The following is a 22,674-nucleotide window of genomic DNA, read 5'->3' on the forward strand; positions in this document are numbered from 1 at the left end:
CTAGCATCATATTAGGTCTCCACTCCAAGCATGTATGTGTTCAAAAATAATAAGACCAGAGTCCGAAACTGAACCGATCAGCGAGCTGGGAAGAAAAATACAAGATGCACAGCTGGTTTGGTGCTGTTCATGTTCAACGTTGCCGCCGGCTGCCACTCGATCCCGCCCCGCGTGTGATTTTTCTATTGCTCCCAAAAGTCGCTCATCCCAGCCGGCGCCTCGATTCGCCCGTTAGTTCCCCTCGGGTCTCCTCCGCCTCCGCCTCCGCCTCCGCTGCCCCCACCCACCAGCCTCCAGATCTCCGGGGCCCGGTTCGGCCTCGCGCGGGCGCGGTCATGCGGCGGGGCTGGGCGCTCCTCCTCCTTCTCGCCTTATCGGTCGTCGCCGTCGTCGCCGCGTCTGAGGTGAGCAACGCTATGCTCTCCCCCTCTCTCTCGCCTGAACCCGTGGCGGCGTGTTGGTTTTCCCCGATCCGCCACGTCGTTCCCTACCGGAGCAGGGGATCGTGCGCTGTGATGTGGCGCTGCGTGGGGCTCTGGCTGGGCTCGTCCGATCCGGGGCTCCTTTTCCGTGAGAAAGGGGGAGGAGCTGGGGCAGAGGTTGATTGCTTGCTTGATTTCAAGTTGCGTGCGTATCATCTTGAAACCAAACTGCTCCAGTGTTGTTGCCCAGCCCTTGGCGCTGGATGTTTCGCTCAGTTATTTTGCAAACTTATCGTGTTAATTTCCTGCAGCGAACACAATTATCTGTGTGGTAGACTTATGTGTGCTCTTGTGAGACTTTACGGCGGCAAGATTGCAGACCCCTGTGCGGTTGAACTTTTCTGTTATCCCCGATAGTGGAATCCGATCATGAGATCGTTTATAAAAAAAAAATAGGGAGAGGGACTTATCGTTGTTTCTGTTATAGTTGTGATGGCATAAATTTTTTTCCGCACCGGATTGAAATTTTTCCGTGCAAACTTAATTTGAGTCAGTTAAATCTCATAGCACCAGCGGTGACTGACCTAAATGGCTCCTTTTTTTGACACGTCGATTCCTTTTGAATTCAGGATGGTACAGATATCCTACCGGGAGGGACCAGTAACGGTACCGCTATAGCAGATTCAGGTGTGGGTGAAATAGGACAAAGTGGCGAGACAAATCCTAAGACACAGCACGGAGCGCATGAGGAGGTGGGATCCAAGAACATAATTGCCGAGAACAATGGGATGGATATCTCCGTAGGAGGAACTAGCACGGGAGGAGACGAGACAGTGCAGAAGCCAGATGGCAAAGATAGCAGCATAGCAAAATCCTTGACAGGCTTTTTGCAGGATCCTCTTGTCAAGGAGTGTGATCCATCTCATAGATGTCTCATTGAAAGCAAGAAGTTCATCGCCTGCTTGAAAGTTCCTGGAGAAGGTGATTTTCCATCCATTTAGTCTTTACTCTGTTTGCGTGCAGACGCTTACGGTGTTATATGTGCTTGTCTCTATCAGGCATATAAACATGCTAGACCAAACTTCTTCTTTCTTTTGAAGGTTTGTCATGTTATGGCGGTTAAACTAGTAAAATTTTCATTAATATTAACACCCCATACAAGAGTTACCAGTTCTACTTCCTAAATTAGCATTGGAAAAATGTTCACATTTATTTTGGTTTTCATTAATATCCATTTTGGGAATCTTAAAGTTGTTTAATCAGGCCACTTAGTTCCTTTCCATGTCACTTTTGTTGTTATGCAACCGATGGCTGGATCTGATTGGGACCATTAAGAAAGATTTTTATCTACAAGGAAAAAAGAAGTTCACAATGCAATTTACTCGATGTATATTTGGAGTATTTTTGTTTCACCTTGCCGAAATTGGCTACCATACTTTGGCAATGTTGATCGAATTTGACACACAAGTGGTTTTAGCATGGCAGCAAGAGGTTGCCAATAATATGTCGGTTTGTTGTCAAGTGTCAACATGTAGCCAAAACTTGGGCTACCTATTGACTACTCTAGTTGGTCATGACATACTTTGGCTAAGCTTCTGGGCCTGCCAGGGGCGTGGGGCGCTACAAAACAAAAGTACCCTAACTTTAACTGCGGTGAAATCAAACATTTTTTTATTCTCAAGAGCAACATTTTGCCAATATATTTTCCTGTTCTGCTCTCTTTAATCGTGTTAGTTCGTTCAAGCTTTTTCTGAATTTGCACATAAGTAACTTGTTACAATTGAAACCAGATTCGTTAGCCCTATCACTCTTGATGGACAACAAAGGCATGGACTTACTTGAGGTTAGCATCACAGCCCCAGAATATGTCACCGTAGCCGAAGAGATAGTCCATGTTGCAGCAAACAATCACAATGAGGTATACTTCATTCATCTTTGGAGACAATTATATTGATGAATTTTTATGGCCTAACTTTTTCAATATGAAATGTCTACTGTATTTTGCTTCTGCATGTAGTACTTCGGAAGAAACTGCCATTTTCCTTTCCCTTTGGATGTAGAAGTTTGTCCAGCAATTCCAGTTTTCTGTCTATATCTACATTATTGATCATGAGAGTTGTATTCGACATGAATTACAGTAGAGCCTATCTTGAGATTTATGTAGATTCTTAGTGGCACTAATTTTTTTGTATTTTCATAGTGCTTGTTAACATTGTCTTCCTTGGGTCGGCAGGGTGTTCGATATGCTACTAAATCAACTTTTATATAGAACTGGACCTTTGGCATTCTGTTTTTCATGTTGTCCGACTGTTGTACTGATCTTCTCTTCTTTTCTGTAACTACTAAATCAGACACAGGTGACTGTCTCTGTCAGTGATGCCGTGAATGACACAAGGATAGTTCTCAAAGTGGCAGAAGAAACATGCACTATTAATCTTCATACTGCAGTTGCAGTCACAAGGAACACAGGACGAGTGATTCCAATGCGGCTAACTTCGACCTACGTGCTGGTGCCTGTATTTGTTCTTCTTGGACTGGCGGGAATATGCATCAAACTTCGAAGGGCACGTAAGCAAGACGGCGGATCAGCATACCAGAAGCTCGACGCCGCAGAGCTACCGGTTTCCATCGGAGGAAAGAAAGAAGCCGATCAACCTGATCAGTGGGATGACAACTGGGGAGACGATTGGGGCGATGAGGAGGCACCATCGACGCCATCCAATCCTACGTTGTACCCATCATCGAAAGGCCTAGCTTCAAGGAGATCGACGAAGGATGGCTGGAAAGATTAAGGGTTAGCAAACAAAGCTTCTATGAATAGATTATCGATGAGATAGTTCTGATGACTATATTATTTTGACTTCTTTTAATAGGAAATTTTGCTGTTCTAGCTCTTTGGATAGGTTTCAGGAGGATCAGGGAATGTAATTCACTGATCAACCACTAGAAACATGGATGCTCTTGTGCTAATTTAAGTTACTCGTGAATGAATGCATTCTTTTACTATGTACAAAACCGATTTTGAACTATACTTTTTTTTATAAACCGTTGGAAACCTATCTGTTTTTTTTTTGCATTGAGGCGGTGAATATTTCGTGTGGGGAACACTGTTTATTGGTATCCCGCGAAAAGTTCAAGCCTAATAAGTACCCAAGTAAAATCTACATAGGAGTATTTTATGAGCCAAGAAGAAAAACAAGAAGAAATAAAAACAAAATTGATAAAAGCGCTTAATGGGCCGCGGCCCACATACGAGACAAGCGTGTAATGGTCGCGGCATATTTGCCACCCATTTTCTATTCCCTTCCTATTGGTAGCCTCTGCGCCATTTCCATGGCTAGTCCCGGCGGCGCCGCCCTCCACCGCCACGCAGCCGTGGCTGTGCTTCGCGCGGCGGCGGCTGCCGGCGAACTATGCACAGGCAAGGCAATCCACGCGCAGATGATTAGAGCCGCCCATTTCGACGTCATCCAGCACAACCACCTCATAGCCTTCTACGGTAAGTGCGGCCGCCTCGGCCTTGCCCGCCAGATGTTCGACGCAATGCCCTCCCGGAACGCTGTCTCCGGGAACCTCCTCATGTCCGGCTACGCTTCCGCCGGGCGCCACAGCGACGCGCTCGCGCTGCTCAAGGCGGCCGACTTCAGCCTGAACGAGTACGTCCTGTCGACGGCTCTGTCCGCGGCGGCCCATGTCCGGAGCTACGGCATGGGGAGGCAGTGCCATGGATATGCTGTCAAGTCTGGGTTACAGGAGCACCCTTACGTTTGCAACGCGGTGCTGCATATGTACTGCCAGTGCGCCCACGTCGAGGATGCAGTGAAGGTGTTTGAGAATGTGTCTGGTTTCGATATCTTCGCGTTCAACTCAATGATAAATGGGTTTCTTGATCTGGGGGAGTTTGATGGCTCGATACGTATTGTGAGAAGTATGGTCGGAGAAGTTGAGCAATGGGACCATGTGTCGTATGTCGCAGTTCTTGGCCATTGTGCTAGCACGAAGGAGTTGCTGCTTGGTTGTCAAGTGCATGCCCAGGCATTGAAGAGAAGGCTCGAGCAGAATGTGTATGTGGGGAGTGCACTTGTTGACATGTATGGGAAATGTGACTGTGCCCGTGATGCTCATTCTGCTTTCGAGGTTTTACCGGAAAAGAATGTTGTTTCTTGGACAGCTGTTATGACTGCTTATACCCAAAATGAGCGGTTTGAAGATGCATTGCAGTTGTTCTTAGACTTGGAAATTGAAGGAGTCCGACCTAATGAGTTCACTTATGCGGTGGCTCTCAACAGTTGTGCTGGTCTTGCAGCCTTGAAAAATGGCAATGCACTTAGTGCCTCTGCTATGAAAACTGGGCATTGGGGTGCTCTGTCTGTCTGTAATGCCCTGATGAACATGTACTCAAAAAGTGGCAGCATCCATGATGCATGGAGAGTCTTCCTTTCTATGCCATGGCGAGACGTGGTCTCTTGGAATTCGGTCATAATAGGCTACGCTCATCATGGTCTTGCAAGAGAAGCCATGTGTGTATTTCATGATATGTTGCTCGCCGAAATAGTCCCGTCCTATGTGACCTTTGTTGGCGTGCTGTTAGCTTGTGCTCAGTTGGGTCTTGTAGACGAAGGATTGTACTACTTGAACATTATGATGAAGGAAATGGGAATAAAACCTGGAAGAGAACATTACACTTGCATGGTTGGTTTGCTGTGCAGAGCTGGACGGCTAGATGAGGCAGAACAATTCATATTGAGTAATTGCATTGGCACAGATGTTGTTGCATGGAAATCACTTTTGAGTTCTTGCCAGGTATATAAAAACTATGGTCTGGGTCATCGAGTAGCTGAGCAGATCCTTCAGTTGAAGCCCAATGATGTAGGAACCTATGTTTTGCTTTCTAACATGTATGCAAAAGCAAACCGATGGGATGGTGTCGTTAAGGTCCGGAAGCTGATGAGAGAGAGGGGTGTTAGGAAAGAGCCTGGTGTTAGCTGGATTCAAGTAGGAAGTGAGGTCCATGTTTTCACATCAGAGGACAAGAATCACAAGTGGATAAACCAGATTACCATAAAACTCAAAGAGCTAATAGGCCAGATTAAAGTGATCGGATATGTTCCCAATTGTGCGGTTGTCCTACATGATGTTGAGGCTGAACAAAAGGAAGAACATCTTATGTATCACAGTGAGAAAATGGCTCTTGCATTCGGCCTTATTCACAGCCCTGAGGGAGAAACTATCCGTATCATGAAAAATCTCAGGATATGTGATGATTGCCATGTTGCTATCAAACTAATATCAGTTGTGACAAGACGAAAAATAGTTGTAAGGGATACTGTTCGGTTTCATTGTATAGATGATGGAGTGTGCTCATGTGATGACTATTGGTGATTCATACCATAGTTATCAGAAGCTGGTAACGGAGCCCCTTGAGTCGGTTCCAGAGCATACATGTGAAGTTCTGGACATCAAAATGGTATGTCATCTTATTTTTTACAATAGAGTTAGAATCTGTAAATATGTGAAGGATTACTGGATCAAACGTACTGTGTATAACACTAGTTTACATACATACACCGGTGAAGTTCTACAACTGCATGTTTTCCACACACTGAACTTTACTTTGATGATGAAGTTTGTCAACTAATTATCAGTCATCAACTTAAATAAACTAATACTAGAGATATATCTGTACAGATGTCTATTTCCACAGAATTTCTAGAGCTGTTCATTTTTATGAGGGCAGGTAAATTTATTTTTGCACATACTGTTCTTCCTTCAGTTAGCTGCTAGGGGCAGCAACTTGATTTTTTCTCACTCTCCTAAATGTTGCATGATGCTCTCTACAAGGTGAATTCTGTTCCCTACGAGCAGAAGTTGCCGTGTAGGTTCGAGTAAAAATCACAAGGATACATGCTCCTCTATACACGGTGGCCACAGTTTGTTGCTTCTGCATGTAGTTTTTCAGCAGAAATTGGCCCTCTTCTCACGTGGAGGTTTCCCAGCAAGCATGTTGCTCATCAGCTGTATACATGAACAGGTTATTTGTATGTGTGTCATCTGCTGAGCTAACATGTTATTTTCTGAAAGCCTGTCATGTTTCTTCCGTGCTAGAAATGTGAACTATGTTAATCTGAATCCACATATTTTCTGAAAGCCTGTTCATAATTGAAGTACTTGCCTGCAGAGATGCTGTACTGTTTGCTAGGGCGAATGGCTATGGCATAATAGAGATTGTAACACAGGCTCTGGTCTAAGCATGGCACACTCATATGAAGCAGTGATTGGTGTGTGTCCAGATATTCAGGGAGATGAAAGTTGCAGTCTCCGACCTTCAGCGATTCAGGCTCAGTTTCACTCGCTGTGAAGGAAATATAGCAGCAGATGTGTGCGCACATGAGCCTCTTAGTTTGGTTTTGCCTGTTAAGAACTTTGTAGTTATCCCTGTTTTTGTGGTGAGCTTGTTCGATCAGAACGTATGTTGTCAATGGAATAAAATGCCAAGGGTGATTGTCAAAAAACAAAAAGATACACCAAAGAAGGTTCTGCTTCATTTTTGTTCTGACACCAGGATATATGGCAGGGAATGGATAAAATCTTCCTGATACCACAAGCTGAAGCGGATCTATCTTTGCACAAATTTGGACCTAGACTATTGAAGAGAAGGATCATAAAGCTATTTCGCCTGATTCTGTTCGGTTTGTTGTGGAAGGATCTCAACTGAAGGAGAAGAAGAGGCATCCACACAACTTAACATGGCACAAACGGGGCTCCTACACAAATTGCCTTTGAACCCGAGGCGGGTAGTACATGTTCTTCCTATGTTTGATACTGATTGACAGTACATAGAACAAAGCCGAGACATGAACAAGGCCGACCAGTTCAGCTCAGTGGTTCTGGTCTCACCCATGTGCTGGTTAAAACACTCCTGAGACCCGAGGTCCGAAGTGCGGTCCAGCTCGGCTCATCGGATGATGCCATCATCATGATGGTATCGGCCCCCGGTGTGGTGCCCGATGAAGAGCACTTTGAAGAAGGCCGAGTTTACCCCGGTGATGGCGGTCCTCTCTGCTGTCTGTTAGAGGAAGAGCTCTGCGCCGATCAGAATGGCATATATAGGAGGCGATGCAGAGATACCCGTCACATGCATTCCAGCGGAAGTTATGGTAATCTAGAGAAGAGTAATAGGTAAGTATGTCTTTGTTATGGAGTAATTATGAATCATGCATGTGTTGCCTATATCAGCATAATATCATGCCATCATAAATCGTGTCCTATTTATATATTTTGCTTGCCTTTTAACGCCATCCTGTATCTAGAGAGTCGTCACTTGTGAACCTGTGCTACACCCTATGCCTCATTTCCCCCATGAGTATCCCCAGGATAAACAGAGCTAGCTAGTGAAATGAAGCCTCACGATTACAACGAGCCCCGGGGGAATCTATACCTCCAGTGCATCTGGCAACCTGTGCGCCAGAGAAGCCACGCCAAGATTGATCTTTCTCCGGCCCGGCGGGCGCACGTACGTGGATCTGATTCACCCACCCGCCGTGAGACACCATGCCGGGTTCAGCCGTCAGACTCTCAGAGCCAGAGTCTGGGTGGATCGGTAATTAACTGACCAATTAAACAGCAAGTAATTCTCTTCAGATTAATTAAACTGGCTCCTTTGACCATGAGGTTGTTTTCTGAAGCTCGTAACTGAACTTTGTCTGCATGGCTGTACTGTACACAGACTGAATGGACATAGTGTGGCCGATAATTAACAAGCTCTCTCCTTTTTTTTGGACAGGAAGCTGGAGCTTAATTTCATTCATCAAGAGGCATGGCATCAGCCAAATGAGGGGTTACAAGAACGTAAACGGCGCACTCAGGGCTCTTTACCAGCAATCAAGTTTCGACAACTAGAGCTAATTATACTAGCATGCATGATCCGTTCCGACTTCCATATATGCATGGGCATGCCGTAAAAGCCAGGCCACATGATGCATTTCTGTTTGTGTTTGCAAATGATGACGGCCGTGTATGTGTATCTATGAGCCATGTGTGTGTAGATGTGGAATCTGCTTCTCCGTTGTAACGAAAGCAATCCGATTCCCTACGAAATTGATAAACTGTCCCTTCGCTACTACATGCATGTGTGTACGTGTCATCTGCCCAATGCTTCTCCACTTCGAGATTTATAGGTATGCTAGTCGAAATGTCCGTGCGTTGCAATGGGACAACAAAATAAATTGTACACTTGAAAATATGCATTAATTTTTTTTCTCTTTGGTCTTTTTTTACGAGCACCAAACACCAGGCACATTTTTGTTCCTTTTCTTTCTCTCGTCACATCACCTTTCCCGACTTGTCTCGTGCGGTACAAATACAATGTTACAAACATATTTCTGTGAAGGCTCAAACATCAATTGCATTCAGATTTTTGTACATTATATATTCCTAATTCAAGCAATACGAAAAGTAATCAACCTGCACTGCCTCTCAGCCTCTCAATTCTACCCACAGGAGTATCCCTTGATCTGGACCAGTACAACATGTTCAACTGAGGTTTATTAATTTCAACACAATTAACTCAATTCTTGGATACAGCAAAAAAACACAAAGTTCAAAAGCTATTTTCGGGAGCTCTAAAAAAAGCTATTTTCAGGAGAGATGAAATTGGCATTTGTAAACTCGTGCATAACTGATCACCTCCATCATCAGTGCAGACGTGTGCGTGCCTGCAGCATCCGCATGAGGACGGCCTCCTCGGCGGCGGCCTCTGCCCTGGCGACGGCGTCCACGACCTGACGCAGCGATCTGCGGCTCGGGCGGACGAAGTTTCCGGCTGTCGACGAGATGGGGGCTGGCCAGTAGTATGTACTCGGCAGCAGGTACTCGATCGCAAGCTCTAAAAAATATTTATAGATCGATGATGGGTGGATATTTATATTTGGCAGTTCATATTGTTATCTGAAGATTATGTATTCTTCCGTGGATGCCGTGAAGCTTATGTATTCTTCCGTGGATGCCGATGAGCGGGTTCCAGTCCAATTCGGTGCAGCTAACGGGCCAGCCTGCTTAGTATCTCTAATATACATGCAATCTTTGAGGGCCTACAAATTTTTGAAAAGTTTGACAGACGACGGTGAAATAAACGGTCCGCATTTTTTAGATTGGTATAGATACGCATGTTCCTAGTTGAACACTGCACGACCAATCGTGCAACAGTACTCAGCCGCATCCTTTGCTGGCACTGGCTGGCTCAGACAAAGATGGATATATTCCTCTTCAGTTCCCGTAGCCCGCAGGTGAGTATATAATTGCAGTACGTTACGTGCCAAATTGTTTAGGCATGCATACGTTGATGGATCGATCGGGAGCACGCGCATTAGTTATCCCTTCTTTTTCTATTCCCGTTACGGCCATGGCATTGGCAGCAACCACGGAACCGCGGCCAGCCACACACATGTATGTAGCTGCCGTTTATCTCTTTCTCTTGATGCTTGTGAGATTGAGTGCTTGCGCCGCAAGACCGTCAACTCCACGCCGTACGGTACGTATCGAGGTGGCCGGGAATTAGTTTATTCCTCGACAGATTTAATAGAGATAATTTTATAAGAATTATAGATGTGTTGGCATATTTTTCGTATGAATTTAGATTCAGTTAAATCTTACAAGTTTGATCTACTTAAGACAAACAACAGAACGTACACTGTAAAAGAAAAAAGAACGAGGGTTAAGTGCCACGTGCTCAGTCGATACATACTCCGGATGGGCTGTACCTACACTCTGTTGCTCTACAAATAACGGTTGCATGCTAGCAGGAGATGGGCTGATGGAGAGCATCACCCGTACAGATCACACTGGAGAGTCTGGTGGCAGTGAGATATTTATTACTACATGATCGTCGTGGCATAGCTAGCTCGTTCGTGCCGATCTCTCAATGGTCCAACGGATCAAGTAATTAGACTGGACCTGGCCCCGTCCATCGTACCCAACGTGCAGAACCGGCCGGCAGCTCGCAGTGACTGACTGACACGCACATACATGGTTCAGTATCATTAATTCCTAGTCGTGGCACTAGCTTCAGCTTGGAACGGCGCGGCGCGCGCGTGCAGCGATCGAGCCCGTAGGCTAGCGGCACCTAGACGTACGGTGCAGACCACGTACGCAGAGAGAGCCTGAATTTTTTTTCAACGAGAGAGAGAGCCTGATTAGAGAGGGAGTGTGCGCATGCGAGACGTACGAGCTGGAGATCGTGATCCGTGACGTAGGGCCGCCATTGCTAGAGAGAAAGAATGTGTCTTTTTTTACTGCTCTCTTCCTCCTCCAGACGTATCAAGTTTGATTACACTCAGTTTTGTTTAGATACATTCAAATTTTAACAAACTTGAGACATTTTTGTTGGACGGAGAGAGTAGTTCATAAAAAACGAATGTCATCCACTTACTATAATATTTGTACTAGCTTACTATAATATTTGTACTAGCTTAGTACAGAAGGTGCGGAAGGGTAATAGCTTCACCAGGGACATGGCTCTGGTATCACGGCGCAAGGAGCATGCAGGACAGATCACTAGCCTGGCCCAGCAAAGCCCGACGTTTGAAACCCAAAAAAAATCCTAGCTTTTCAGGCGAGCTGGCCAGACCGGACGAGAAAATCCTTGCCCACAAAGGAGAGAGAGATCGGCTCGCCTCCGACGGCAAGAAAACGCTTCGCGTGAAAAAAAAAATTCACCGTTCCTCACGGAACCCACGACCTCATCCTCAACAGCTCGTACCAATTCCTCCGCTTGCCCGGATCTTCTCCTCCGTCTCGATCCCTCGTCTGGATCTTCGATTCGCCTCTCCATCCCAATTCCTACTCTTCTGCTTGCCTGGATCTTCGATTCTCCTCTCCATCCCGAATCCTCCTCTTCCCTGGATCTGCGCCATGGACTCGGTGCCCCCCCCCCCCTTTAAATAGAAACAGTCACTGCTCTAATTCATCGCCAAGATTGGGGCTGGAGTTGAAGAATTACACAAAATCGCTCAGCTCGTCTGTCTGGAATCTTCTGCGAGACCAGCTGCAATTAGCAACCCAATCCTTCAGGTTCACTCACATATCCCACATATTTTTTTGTCTATTTTCTGTGATTGAGGTTGATGGCCATCTGTCTAGTGTATTTGCTCTCTCTCTCTCTCTCTCTCTCTCTCTATTTATTGTTGGTTGTAGTACCTAAATCTGAAACTAAAAGTGTGTGTTAATTACCACTGGTTGGATGTGTTAATTACTACTAGTTGGATGTTCTCTGATGTTGTAGTTTAAGGTATGCATACATCAACTTCGTTATGAGTGCAAGAATTGAAATGTAAACCACCGACTTTTTCTTCCTTTTAAATCAACATTGCTTTGTCTAATATTTTCTGTGATTTCGTACAGTACTAGTAACACTGTGTGTAACCTATGTTCATGTTTTAGTTCATCATAGATGGACAACAGGGCAGAAATTAATAGAAAAGTTGCATTCTTCAGTGCATTTTTAGTGGCATACTGGACATTGATCATGTATCTACACAATTCTAGTGACCCCGTAAGATATTCATTGCTAGAGAAAAATAAAGAAGGGATGGCATATCTACGGAAATTATACTGTGGTGAGGAAAAACATTGCATCGGGGAATTGCGTATGGAAAAATCGGTGTTCTTCAAACTATGTCATAAGTTACGAAGTTTGGGATCACTTAAGGATACTTGGCACTGTACCGTAGAGGAACAAATTGCCATGTTCCTCACTACAGTAGGGCATCATAAGAAAAATATCGATATCAGTTTTCATTTCACGAGATCCGACGAGACAGTGAATCGTTACTTCAATCAAGTGTTATTTGCAATTGGACAACTTGGACCAGAAATGCTTAGACATCGCACGTTCGACATACCATCCAAAATTCAAGGCAATCCACGATTTGATCCCTATTTTAAGGTATGCTGGTCTTGATGCTATCTTTTTTCATGTAAGAAAACATAGTCGTACGGTAGTTTGCTTACTTCTTTCACCATTGCATGTACAGGACTGCATTGGAGCTATTGATGGAACCCATGTTCCATGCAACGTTCCATCACGAATGGTAGACAGATTTCGTGGTAGGAAACCATTTCCTACCCAAAATGTTCTTGCTGTGGTTGACTTTGATTTGATATTCACATATGTTAGTGCTGGGTGGGAGGGTTCAGCACACGATTCAACCGTTCTAAGACATTCTCTTGAGCATCCAAATGGCCTCCGAGTCCCGGAAGGTTGGTATGTGCTATCTTTTACATACATACCTATAGTAATGGAGAGATTAATCAATTTTGCTTATAATGTCATGTTAGGTAAGTATTATCTTGCGGATACTGGGTATGCAGCAAGGAGAGGATTCGTACCACCTTTCCGCCAAACTCGATATCACTTGCGTGAGTGGAGGGGGAATAGAGCCCGTACACCAAATGAACTTTTCAACTTAAGGCACTCATCTCTCCGTACTACCGTTGAGAGAGCATTTGGAACTTTAAAGAATCGATTCAAAGTTCTTACGACTAGACCTTATTATCCTTTTCCTTCCCAAGTACGACTTGTTATAGCATGCTGCATCCTTCACAATTGTATATTGCTAAATGGAGGACCCGATGAGCTAGTCTATAGTGAGCAGAACTGGTTCGATCATTATCCAAGATCAGCCGGCCGTGTCCAACGAGATTTGCGTGAGGAACAAAGGCAAGTTCTGCAAGAGAGGGACGCCATGGCATATAGCATGTGGAGAAACAGACATAATGTTAGATGCGGTTAATGTGTGTTGCTCAAATTTATGTATGACATTACTGAATGGTTTATGTATGCACCTTAAAGAATGGTTTATATATGTTTTATTTACTCTAGCAATGTAGCGTAATTTTATTTTAAAATGAGTGTAGCTTCTTTTGCATTAGACCAATTCCCAAATGCCAGGCATCTTATGGATTTGTTGTTCAAATCATTGTAAAGTCAATTAAATGTTTCTGCAGGAATATGGCAGGGAACAATGTGGTGTGGCAGCCCCAAGTTGTGGAAGAAATGCTTAGATATTACAAGGAGAAAATCCAGGCTGAGGGGAGACAACTTGTATTTAAAGAGACACATCGTGAGGAGTGTGCAAAACAAATAAATGCAAAGTTTTCCACAAACTTCACTTACCGGCAAGTTTACCACAAATTCCACAAGTTGAAAGGTCAGTGGAAGGTTATTCTAGAGGCAAAGAGCTTAAGTGGCGCCAATTTTGATGATGTCCATAAGATCATACTATATGATGAGACCGAAGTCGTCCAGATGAAAAATGTGAGAACCGTGTCCAATTTATTTTCAATTTACTTCCTAATTTAATCTTCAGTGCACTAACAATCATGTTTCTATACTTCGTGTAGGACAAAGACAAAAGGGCAAAATACATAAATATGCCCATTAGTTGTTTTGATGAGATGGAATTTATATTTCAAGACAAGCATGCCACGGGCGAATTCACGGTCCTGCAAACACCATTTGAGAACACATGTGCTGAAGACAACGATTTCATCGGTGATAAGAGTGCAACCAATGGTGAGGCTGATCCTGGTACACACCACGACTCAGATTGCCTTCCTGAGGAGTTGAACAATGAATGTAGCTCTTCAAAGCGTGCTACAGGTTGTAACAGTCCAAGAGCAACATCTTACATTTAAACCCTTGTTGGACCTGTTTGTAATTTAATTAATGTTGCATAACATTTTACATTTGCATCCATGCCATGTCATCCCTTCTTTGCTTCACATAAATTTGAAAATTACATTTTAACTTGTGGTTTGAAATCTTGTTGTTTGAATTTGCTAGAAGATTCAAATATGAATCATCCTTCCTTCTTTGAGTTTAAATTCCTTTTCCTATATTTTACAAATGTCATTCAAATGGGTTTTGATTTAAACCTTTACCCCATTTGAATATTTCCCAAATAGTAGTGCCATATTTGAATTCCCCTGCTTCTCAGATTTTCAAAATGGTGTTTGAAATTTGAATCCAAAAACTATTTGCAAAACAGAAAACAGAAAAAGGGAAAAGGAAAAAGAAAAGAAAAGAAAGCTTACCTCTTACCCTTTCCCTTCGCGCGCGCCAGCCGCCTCGGCCCAGCAGCCCCGCAGCGCCCGCAGCCCACCTTCTCCCGCGCGTCCCGCAGCCCAGCGCAGCCCCGCTTCTCCTGCGCGTGCCGCATCCCGCTTTCCGCAGCGAAAACGCCTTTGCCGAAGTACGCCATCTCTCACGGTCTTCTTCTTCCCTCTGCTTTTCGTCCTCCTGCCCGGTGTTCCCCGCGTGCCACGTCGACGCTGATAGCGACATGAGCTCCACGCCGCCTTTATAAGCCGCGCTGCGCCCCTCCTTGCAGCCCTAGCTCAAGGAGAAACCCTAGACGGGGCCTCTCCCCTTTCTCTGCGCCGCCGCCGTCGCCTGTTCCGAGCCGTGGACGTCGTCGCGTCGCGCCGCCGCCTACGACCGAACTGCGACAAACCAACCGCGTCAACGGCTGCGCCTCGTCTTCCTCTACGCGCGTGTGCAAGCAATTTGGGCTGGGATCGACTACATCCATGTCCACTTCATCTTCTTCGACTCCGGCCGCCGCCCGTCTACAGCCAAATTCCGGCGAACCGTCCACTACATCCCCGTCAGCCTCCTCCTACGGCTTCGGGGTGAGCTCCTCTCTCTCTCGCTCCTTTCCGCGCCCGTTTTGGTGCCCGTAGCCTCGTAGCCGCATGACCGCGCTCCGGCTTGCCGCCGGCGAGCTGCTGCTCGTCGTCGCGTCGTTGCTTCGCTAAGGCAAGTGTGTTGACCTTCGCGTCAACTAGGTTCTCTCCGCGCGCTGCTGCTCTTTCCGCCGCTAGCTTGTCCTCCGCCGTGCCGTGTGGTCGTCGCTCTTGCAAACACCTAGCTTGGGTTGGTTCAAAAGAACACACGCCCTTGATCTGTTGAGATCCGATGTTCCACCGCAGTGGCTTGCTCCTTCGTGTTAGATCTGGCCGACGCGGGTTCGATTCCCCCTCGCGTGGAATAAAAATCCCATTTTTGGGATTTCACCGGCCACTGACACGTGGGCCCCGCGGACCCACCTGTCAGCGACCTGCTCGCTCGGTGGAACGAGTCCATGCGCCTGTGCCGCATCAGCGCTACGTCAGCGAGCCCGGATCCACATGTCAGTGACCGTGGCTAGGACCTGACCGGGTGTGTTTTGGTTTTTTTTCCTTTTCGGATTTTTTTTTTAAAATTGTAGAAAATTGTGTTATCTTGTTTAAATCCTAGTAAATGCATGCTAAATCCAAATTGAGCAAACCATATATGTTTTGGAATCAGAAAAATGTAAGGAATTTAAATGTGCTGTTAGTTTTCCATTTTGACGTTTTGAATTTCAAATCTGTCCCAGATTTGAAATTCAAATGTATGAACTTGTTTAATCCCTAATTTAAAACCGGTAGCTCTTCTGTAATTAGTGTAAACATCAAAGTTGATCCCTGTAACTTGTAGAACACAATAGCATACTTGGTTAGGTCATTTGAGTCCTTTAAAGCTGTTGTTTACTTTAATTAAGTCACCTAATGGTTAACTTTGTTGCTAATGGAATCAATTCGCTTGCATATTATTGCATCATGATGTCACATGCCATTTCGTGTTGTATTGTGCATTGCACCTATTGATTTTTATCTTATTTGTGTATTCGGTGATTTGGTTCTTTACTATAGCGACTCCGACTTACTCCGTCGACGTTCCGGGTTCCCACACTTCTTCGGATCCCCTCTCTCGGTGCCCAGCGACCGAGAATCCAGGCAAGCAACCATTCCTTGAACATGTTGTTTATACCCAATGCCTCTCTCTCATTCTTGCATTAAGTTACGTTCTCGGTTCTTGTTACGATGCCTCTAGGATTGCATACTTTTAGTCAGCTCTACTCAAATGCCCGTTGTCTTGTTCCTTATCCTATTACCATGTCACATGTTTTGTTATTGCCCTAGTTGGTCATTAGAAGTTTTTCTTAGCTTGCTAGTCTAGTGTCCTTACTTGGGGTTATACAATTGCTACATCCACATGCTACTTTCTGTATTTAATTGCAATTATTAAACTGTGACATGTTATATTATGTGCACAAGGCAACGATGGGAGGCCGTGCTAACGCATTGGTGTTTTGTTCCATTGGCGTCGACCTAAGGACTGAGTTCTCGTTTTCGCTGACCCAAGAAACTTTGTGCTAACCGCTCGTGGGAGAAGATATGGCTTCCCCCTCGGCTTAGTACTTGTTTCATAGCTCTTCCAGGGGACACATAGTTCGGGCGTTCCATTTGGCATATCGCATATACCCTGGTGTTGTGTTTGGAGATTTGTTGGTACTTTGCACACATATAAGATTGCGGCACTAGTCTGGAGTGGTTATCATGCGGGTTCTGAACCGCTACCAGCTGTCCACGCAACTCTTGAGTCCGTACGACGCTTCGGCCGGGCTCTTGTCTCGGATTAGACTCAGTTGGGTGGTCCCCTGGATTAGTTGTGGAGCTTGGAAACGTCGTGTCACCCAATCCTACCGACACACGTCTTTGTGTGTTCCTACTCGAGTGGCAACAAGGGTTGGACGAACGTGTACAGGTAAATTGGCACACCCTGCAGGGATAAATCTTTCAGAAAGCCGTGTCCGCGGTTATGGACGACTTGGTTGGTCATTACTTGATCATAGGGAACTTAATCATTTTAATCAACTTAATCTCATAAACTTGAGTAGTAATTAGCCTTAATCACGGATATGTTTAAAACTGCTTAAGTTTGAGTGCCTTTGGATCATTTCCTCACAAGGGGTTGAGGGGGGTGATAAGAGGTTGTGTTTGTTTGGTGTTAGTTATTGGAAGATCACCTCAGTTAGTAGACGCTTCTTATCCTCTGCTTAGACGATGTCATTAGTGAGTCTCTCCAAATATATTGCTGCTGCATAACCCCACCATATTATCTATCCTTTGAGACTTGTTGCATATCTAGTTCAGATCTCCCGTAAGTCTTGCGAGTACTTTGTACTTAGTTGCTTTGCAACGTTGTTTTCTCCAGAGTTCCCAAAGGAGCAGGTGAGTGGTTACTTCGTGGAGTTTGAGTGTTCGAGGACGACAGCTTCGACGTTTAGCCAGAAGATTCCAGAGCAGGGTTATGTGAACTTGTGGCGAGCTCTTCTTTCAGTTTCAGCCTCTTAGGCAATAATTGTAATTTGTCCGTACTCGGGCCTAATTTGCTTCCGCTGGTGTAATGATGATTGTGGACATGTGTCAGTGAGTTGTAATAACTTGATATTTTGCTCCTTGTATGAGCTTGAATTAATCTTGAGTCTTAGAGTGATGTAATGTTATCATTTTTGTTCCAACCTGCGGTGAACACATTGTGTGTATGTTGTGAAGTGTTCATCGTAGGAAGGCACTGGGGCTTAATTTATGCGCGAGTTAGCATTTGGGGTTAAAGTGCATAAATTCGGTCTCGGGGTCTCACACAGGTGGCAAGCGTGATAAAGGTAAAAGGGTGAGACGTGATGATGTGGTTGAAGACATGACACGCTCTCTACGTGGTATGTCTGAAACCACGTGTTTCACACATGCCACCACCCAAATGAGAATTTGTTCAAAATCATTGATGATATGAAGGAGTACCCTCTCTTGATGCGACTCGCTCTACAAACAGCTTTAGCCACCAACGGAGATGTTGCTGTCATGCTAAAGGGAAGACCGATGTCTTCGATCCAAGAGTATGTGAGGCAATGGATCCAAAATTCATCTTCGATTTAATATGTTTTTAGCCAAACTTTAGGATAATAATTTGTTCTTGGTAGTCTTTTTTCCTCGAAGGGAAATAACACCCTTGCATGATGCGTAATGTGATTCAGTCTGTAATAATAAGCTTGCTCATTTATCTTTCGAGATAAAATAACTGTGATGTCGAAATATTTGTTAAAGAAAATTATCTTGAAGCTGCAATGATTTTTTTGTCAGAACCTATGTAATATTTAGTTGTATATGTGCAGACACAAACTGAAATTAGTTGCTTGCTCTCAAAAGTAATAGCTCACATCCAAACAACCAGCCGCTGGCTCTTGCTAGCAAAGACAAAGAACCAAACGTGCAGACACGGCAAGGTCAGCGTTGCTGAGCTATGCTAGCGGGCCAGCTGAGTAAAGGAACCAAACGCACCCTAAACTCCTCTCCTCCACGTTGCAGCGGGTACGTGCAGTCATGGAACGACCGATGATGAAGTGTCCCAGAGGTAGCGGGGCCCGAGGCCCGAGATCTGGCTCTTGCACTCAAACAGAAGCGCGGGAGCTGGGCACGGCTCTTGCACTCAAACAGAAGCCAACACATTCCTGGAACTCCGTGCCCCCCCTGCGTAGACACGCGTTCGCCCCGCTGCTGTTTGCCGCAGCCCGGCACGCGCCCCTGACGACGCTCGCAGAAAAAAAAGAAAAAAGGGGGGCCATCTGAAAGTGAAAGAACCGCGCTTCAGACTCCTTTCTCCCTGCAGAAGATACTTTTAGACACCGGGAGGTCAGTCACTTCTTCTTCGTTCTGCTTTCCTTTTCTTTCTTTGCCACTGCATGCACGGACCGAGTTCGTGCTACGTACGTGGCCTCGGCGAACTCGACACCTCGATCCCCAAACAAAATCTTCAGCCGCCGTGCCCGATTTCCACCAAACAACAGTGTTTCCCCCTGGAATCAAGCAAGTATCGTACTATATCTCCCGTCTCGTACTCTCGTGGTTGCCTTGCGGCTGCACGTAAAGGTTCGTGCCCCCTAACATTTGTCCCGAGAAGAGTCAAATCGCACGGCGCAAGGCCCGTCCTCTACATGCCTCCACGTAACCCCCCGCTCGTCCTTCGTCCCGGGCCCCACGCCTCACCAAATGGTCCATACTCCATCCTTCTCCATGCACGTTCCCCACCAACACCGTTTCGCTGACGGACATAAAACCCTGTCCATGGTCCATGGACCGGGTGCAGGGGTGTTTGGTTCGGTTCCGGGTATCAGAAGCTGCGCATCGGGGAGCTCCACGACGCGGCCCACCGCCGATCTCCCCCGTCCACGTCCCGGCACAGAACCCCTTCGCGCTGTCGCGGATCCCACCGTCCGTTTTGAATCAGACGGTTGGTAACGTTTCTCGTCTCGCCACGCCATGGGGCCGTATTAAACCCGCCTCGTCTTCCTCCGCCGCCTCCTTCTTCTTCTTCTTCTCCGTTCATCAGATCGATCTCTGGCAGGGGTATGAAATGAGGCAGGAGGCGAGCGCGGGGCACGAGGAGGAGGCAGGGCTGGCGCGGAAAGTCGCGGCGGCGGCGGCCGGGTCCGCGGCGCGCAGGCGGAGACGGATCGAGCTCGTACGGCACCGGCGGGGCGACGATAAGGCGGCAAAGGAGGAGGAGGAGGAGGATGGTGCTGTGGGAAGAGGGGTGAGATGGGCGCCGGCGTGCCTTTCGCACGGCGCGGTGTCGGTGATCGGCCGCCGCAGGGATATGGAGGACGCCGTGGCCGTCGCGCGGACCTTCCTGTCCGCCTCGCCGGACGGGGAGGTCTCCATGGGGGACGCGGCGGCGGATGAGGGCGAGGAGGAGGACTTCTTCGCGGTGTACGACGGGCACGGCGGGGCGCGGGTGGCGGAGGCGTGCAGGGAGCGGATGCACGTCGTGCTGGCGGAGGAGCTCGCCCGGCGGCGGCTGCGAGCAGACGCGGGGGCCATCGGCGACGAAGAGGATGTGCGCGTGCGCTGCTGCTGGAAGGAAGCCATGGCGGCCAGCTTCGCGAGGGTGGACGGCGAGGTCGTCGAGGCCGCCGCCGCCGGGCGGGACGACGCGGACGTCGACGAGTCGGGATCCCGGACCGTGGGGTCCACCGCCGTCGTGGCCGTCGTGGGCAGCCGCCGCATCGTCGTCGCCAACTGCGGCGACTCCCGCGCCGTGCTCTCCCGCGCCGGCGTCGCCGTGCCCCTGTCCACTGACCACAAGGTACGTGTTGGTATAGTACGTACTACGGAATAACGAAGCTTGCTTCTAGTACTCCGTATTTAAAATTGTCTGAACTCTGAAGCCATGTGTTCTTCGTGCCTCCAATGCCATAGATCTTTAGTACAGTAGACATCCTCTTCAAGGAGGATGTTTTCTAGGCATAGATCTGATCTGGTAGTGGAGCAAGTTCAGGGAGAAGTCCAAATTGCCCTGCTGGTGGTGGTGGCAAAGTTTTGACGGGTCGGTCAGTGACTCGGTGTCACAGTGTCGCTTGATTTTTGTTCAGAAATGGAGTACCTGGATGTTCCTAGTTGCACAGACGATGCAGCATTGGTTTGTTCATGGTAAGAAAAGAAAAAAGCTCTTGCCCACTGAACATGCTAAAATGAAAAATGTGTGGTGTAATCAACCTTCAAATGCTAGAGCCGATAACACTCCCGTATTGCTGGAAGTTGTATAGTGTGGCTATCCTCGTAACCAAAGTGCTACGGGCGCCCAGCACTAGCACCACTCTCCATCCGTAGCCAACTTCTTTCACCATCGATACGTGCAGTGTTCAATACAAGAGATCCAATCTTTTTTCTTGCGGGGAGCAAGAAATCCAATCTAATTCTAGTTTCATTTAACTCTGACACGGCAGCCAGATCGACCAGACGAGCTGCAAAGGGTGGAAGCAGCGGGCGGCAGGGTGATCAACTGGAACGGGTCCCGTGTCCTCGGAGTTCTGTCCACCTCTAGATCCATCGGTACAGTTCCAATCCAATGCAGCGTCATACTGTATTACAAATCGTCTCTGTTTTCATTTTAGCTGATCACCACCTGAAACTCTCTGTTTTCAGGGGACTACTACCTGAAGCCGTACGTGAGCGCGGAGCCGGAGGTGACGGTGTGCGACCGGACAGAGCAGGACGAGTTCCTGGTGCTGGCCAGCGACGGGCTGTGGGACGTGGTGTCCAACGAGATGGCGTGCAGGGTGGCCAGGAGCTGCCTCGACGGCCGCGCCGCCGCCGCCTTCCCCGAGTCCGTCTCCGGCCGCACCGCCGCCGACGCCGCCGCGCTCCTCGTCGAGCTCGCCATCGCCCGCGGCAGCAAGGACAACGTCAGCGTCGTCGTGGTCGAGCTCACCAGGCTCAAGAGCCGGGCTGCCCGTGCCCGTGCCAGCAACGGCCGCCGGAAGGGGGCGCCCCCCCAGCTTTGTAGTAGCTAAAGTTATTAGCTCGATGTAGGCGTCGGTATGATGCGCGAACTAGGCAGTAGGTCTGTTGTATGTAGATTACGGCGGTATTTCATTTGAGCTTGGTGAAGAGAGCCCGGAGGAAATAATAATATTTCCGGACACCAGGAGCGGCTTTAGGACTCGAGCGACGATGAAGATGACCATGTGAGTGTAAAGAAAAGAAAAGAAAAATGCTGTTGAAATGTCATTGGTCACTCTTATGTGCGCTAATTTTAACTCATGTTTTCTTGGCCATGATGTGCGGCCGTCAATCAGATACGTCGCCAACTTTGCAAGATCCTTATTCAACAACAAGCTAAGAATGTGTTGTAAAAATAAAACAAGCTAAAAATGTACTGTAGAAGATACTATATTTACGGGGTGTGGCGGGTCACGTGTATTTGGAGGTGAATGGCCTGTTTGGTTTGAGCGGTCAAAAAATCTCATGAGTTGGCTAACTTTCGGCCAAAAAAATTTAACTAGAGATGTCAAACTGTGATTGGCATGTCAAAAATTAGGATACCATCAAACAAAAACACCAAACATTTGCTCATAGCTTTTCTTTTGAGGGGAAATATTTGGTCATAGCTAAAAACTTAGCTTGGTGCACTTTGTAACCAATCCAAACGCACCCGAAAATCCAAATTCTTTCGGGTTTTTATTTTTTTGAGGGGTCCTAATTCTTTCGGGGTTTTTTTTTTAGCGAAGTCGTAATTCTTTCGTGAACAACCAGCTCTGTTGATTGGGCTGGAGCATCGCAAGATTGTCCGTCCACGGGCCGAATCCCGACGTCCATGCAGCCCCATGTCATGCAAACGCATACTTCCTCTCCGGCTCTTCTTCTTTGGGCCCGTTCTTTCTTGCTTGCTTTCTCTTCCTAGGATTCTGGACGCCTGCTTTTGGGCCAGCAACCAACTCATTTCGAGTACGGAAGGCCCAGCACGTACCTAGGCTGGATCACGGCCGGGAAATAAAAGCGCCCGTGACAACCGATGATTGTTGCCGAGGCCCGAGCGTGCCTAATCATACGT

The 22,674-nt window shown here is 46.9% G+C and overlaps 3 protein-coding genes across 10 annotated transcripts; all 3 read left to right on the forward strand.

Annotated features, from left to right (window-relative positions):
• Window positions 1–100: 100 nt before the first annotated feature.
• LOC100844865 lies at window positions 101–3,461 on the forward strand. Its single transcript, XM_003565830.4, has 4 exons — window positions 101–404; window positions 1,052–1,403; window positions 2,213–2,340; window positions 2,774–3,461. The coding sequence occupies exons 1-4, from the start codon at window positions 105–107 to the stop codon at window positions 3,212–3,214; spliced, it is 1,221 nt and encodes a 406-aa protein (XP_003565878.2). The 5' UTR covers window positions 101–104; the 3' UTR covers window positions 3,215–3,461.
• A 250-nt stretch (window positions 3,462–3,711) lies between these two features.
• Window positions 3,712–8,544, forward strand: LOC100845678 (pentatricopeptide repeat-containing protein At5g39680). Of its 8 annotated transcripts, none has more exons than XM_024460282.1 (3): window positions 3,712–5,889; window positions 6,111–8,022; window positions 8,206–8,544. In XM_024460282.1, the coding sequence occupies exon 1, from the start codon at window positions 3,756–3,758 to the stop codon at window positions 5,802–5,804; it is 2,049 nt and encodes a 682-aa protein (XP_024316050.1). In that variant the 5' UTR covers window positions 3,712–3,755; the 3' UTR covers window positions 5,805–5,889; window positions 6,111–8,022; window positions 8,206–8,544. The 8 variants fall into 8 exon arrangements, with proteins under 8 accessions (XP_024316050.1, XP_024316053.1, XP_024316054.1 ...); XM_024460285.1 differs by having other exon boundaries at window positions 3,713–7,601; window positions 7,733–8,022; XM_024460286.1 differs by having other exon boundaries at window positions 3,713–7,601; window positions 7,796–8,022.
• Window positions 8,545–19,235: 10,691 nt separating this feature from the next.
• LOC100846902 (probable protein phosphatase 2C 51) lies at window positions 19,236–21,918 on the forward strand. The gene is made up of 3 exons (XM_003565836.4): window positions 19,236–20,427; window positions 21,068–21,173; window positions 21,267–21,918. The coding sequence occupies exons 1-3, from the start codon at window positions 19,414–19,416 to the stop codon at window positions 21,632–21,634; spliced, it is 1,488 nt and encodes a 495-aa protein (XP_003565884.3). The 5' UTR covers window positions 19,236–19,413; the 3' UTR covers window positions 21,635–21,918.
• The last annotated feature ends 756 nt before the right edge of the window (window positions 21,919–22,674 follow it).

Source organism: Brachypodium distachyon, chromosome 2 (genome assembly GCF_000005505.3).
Source record: "Brachypodium distachyon strain Bd21 chromosome 2, Brachypodium_distachyon_v3.0, whole genome shotgun sequence".
In the NCBI taxonomy this organism is placed as follows: domain Eukaryota; kingdom Viridiplantae; phylum Streptophyta; class Magnoliopsida; order Poales; family Poaceae; genus Brachypodium; species Brachypodium distachyon.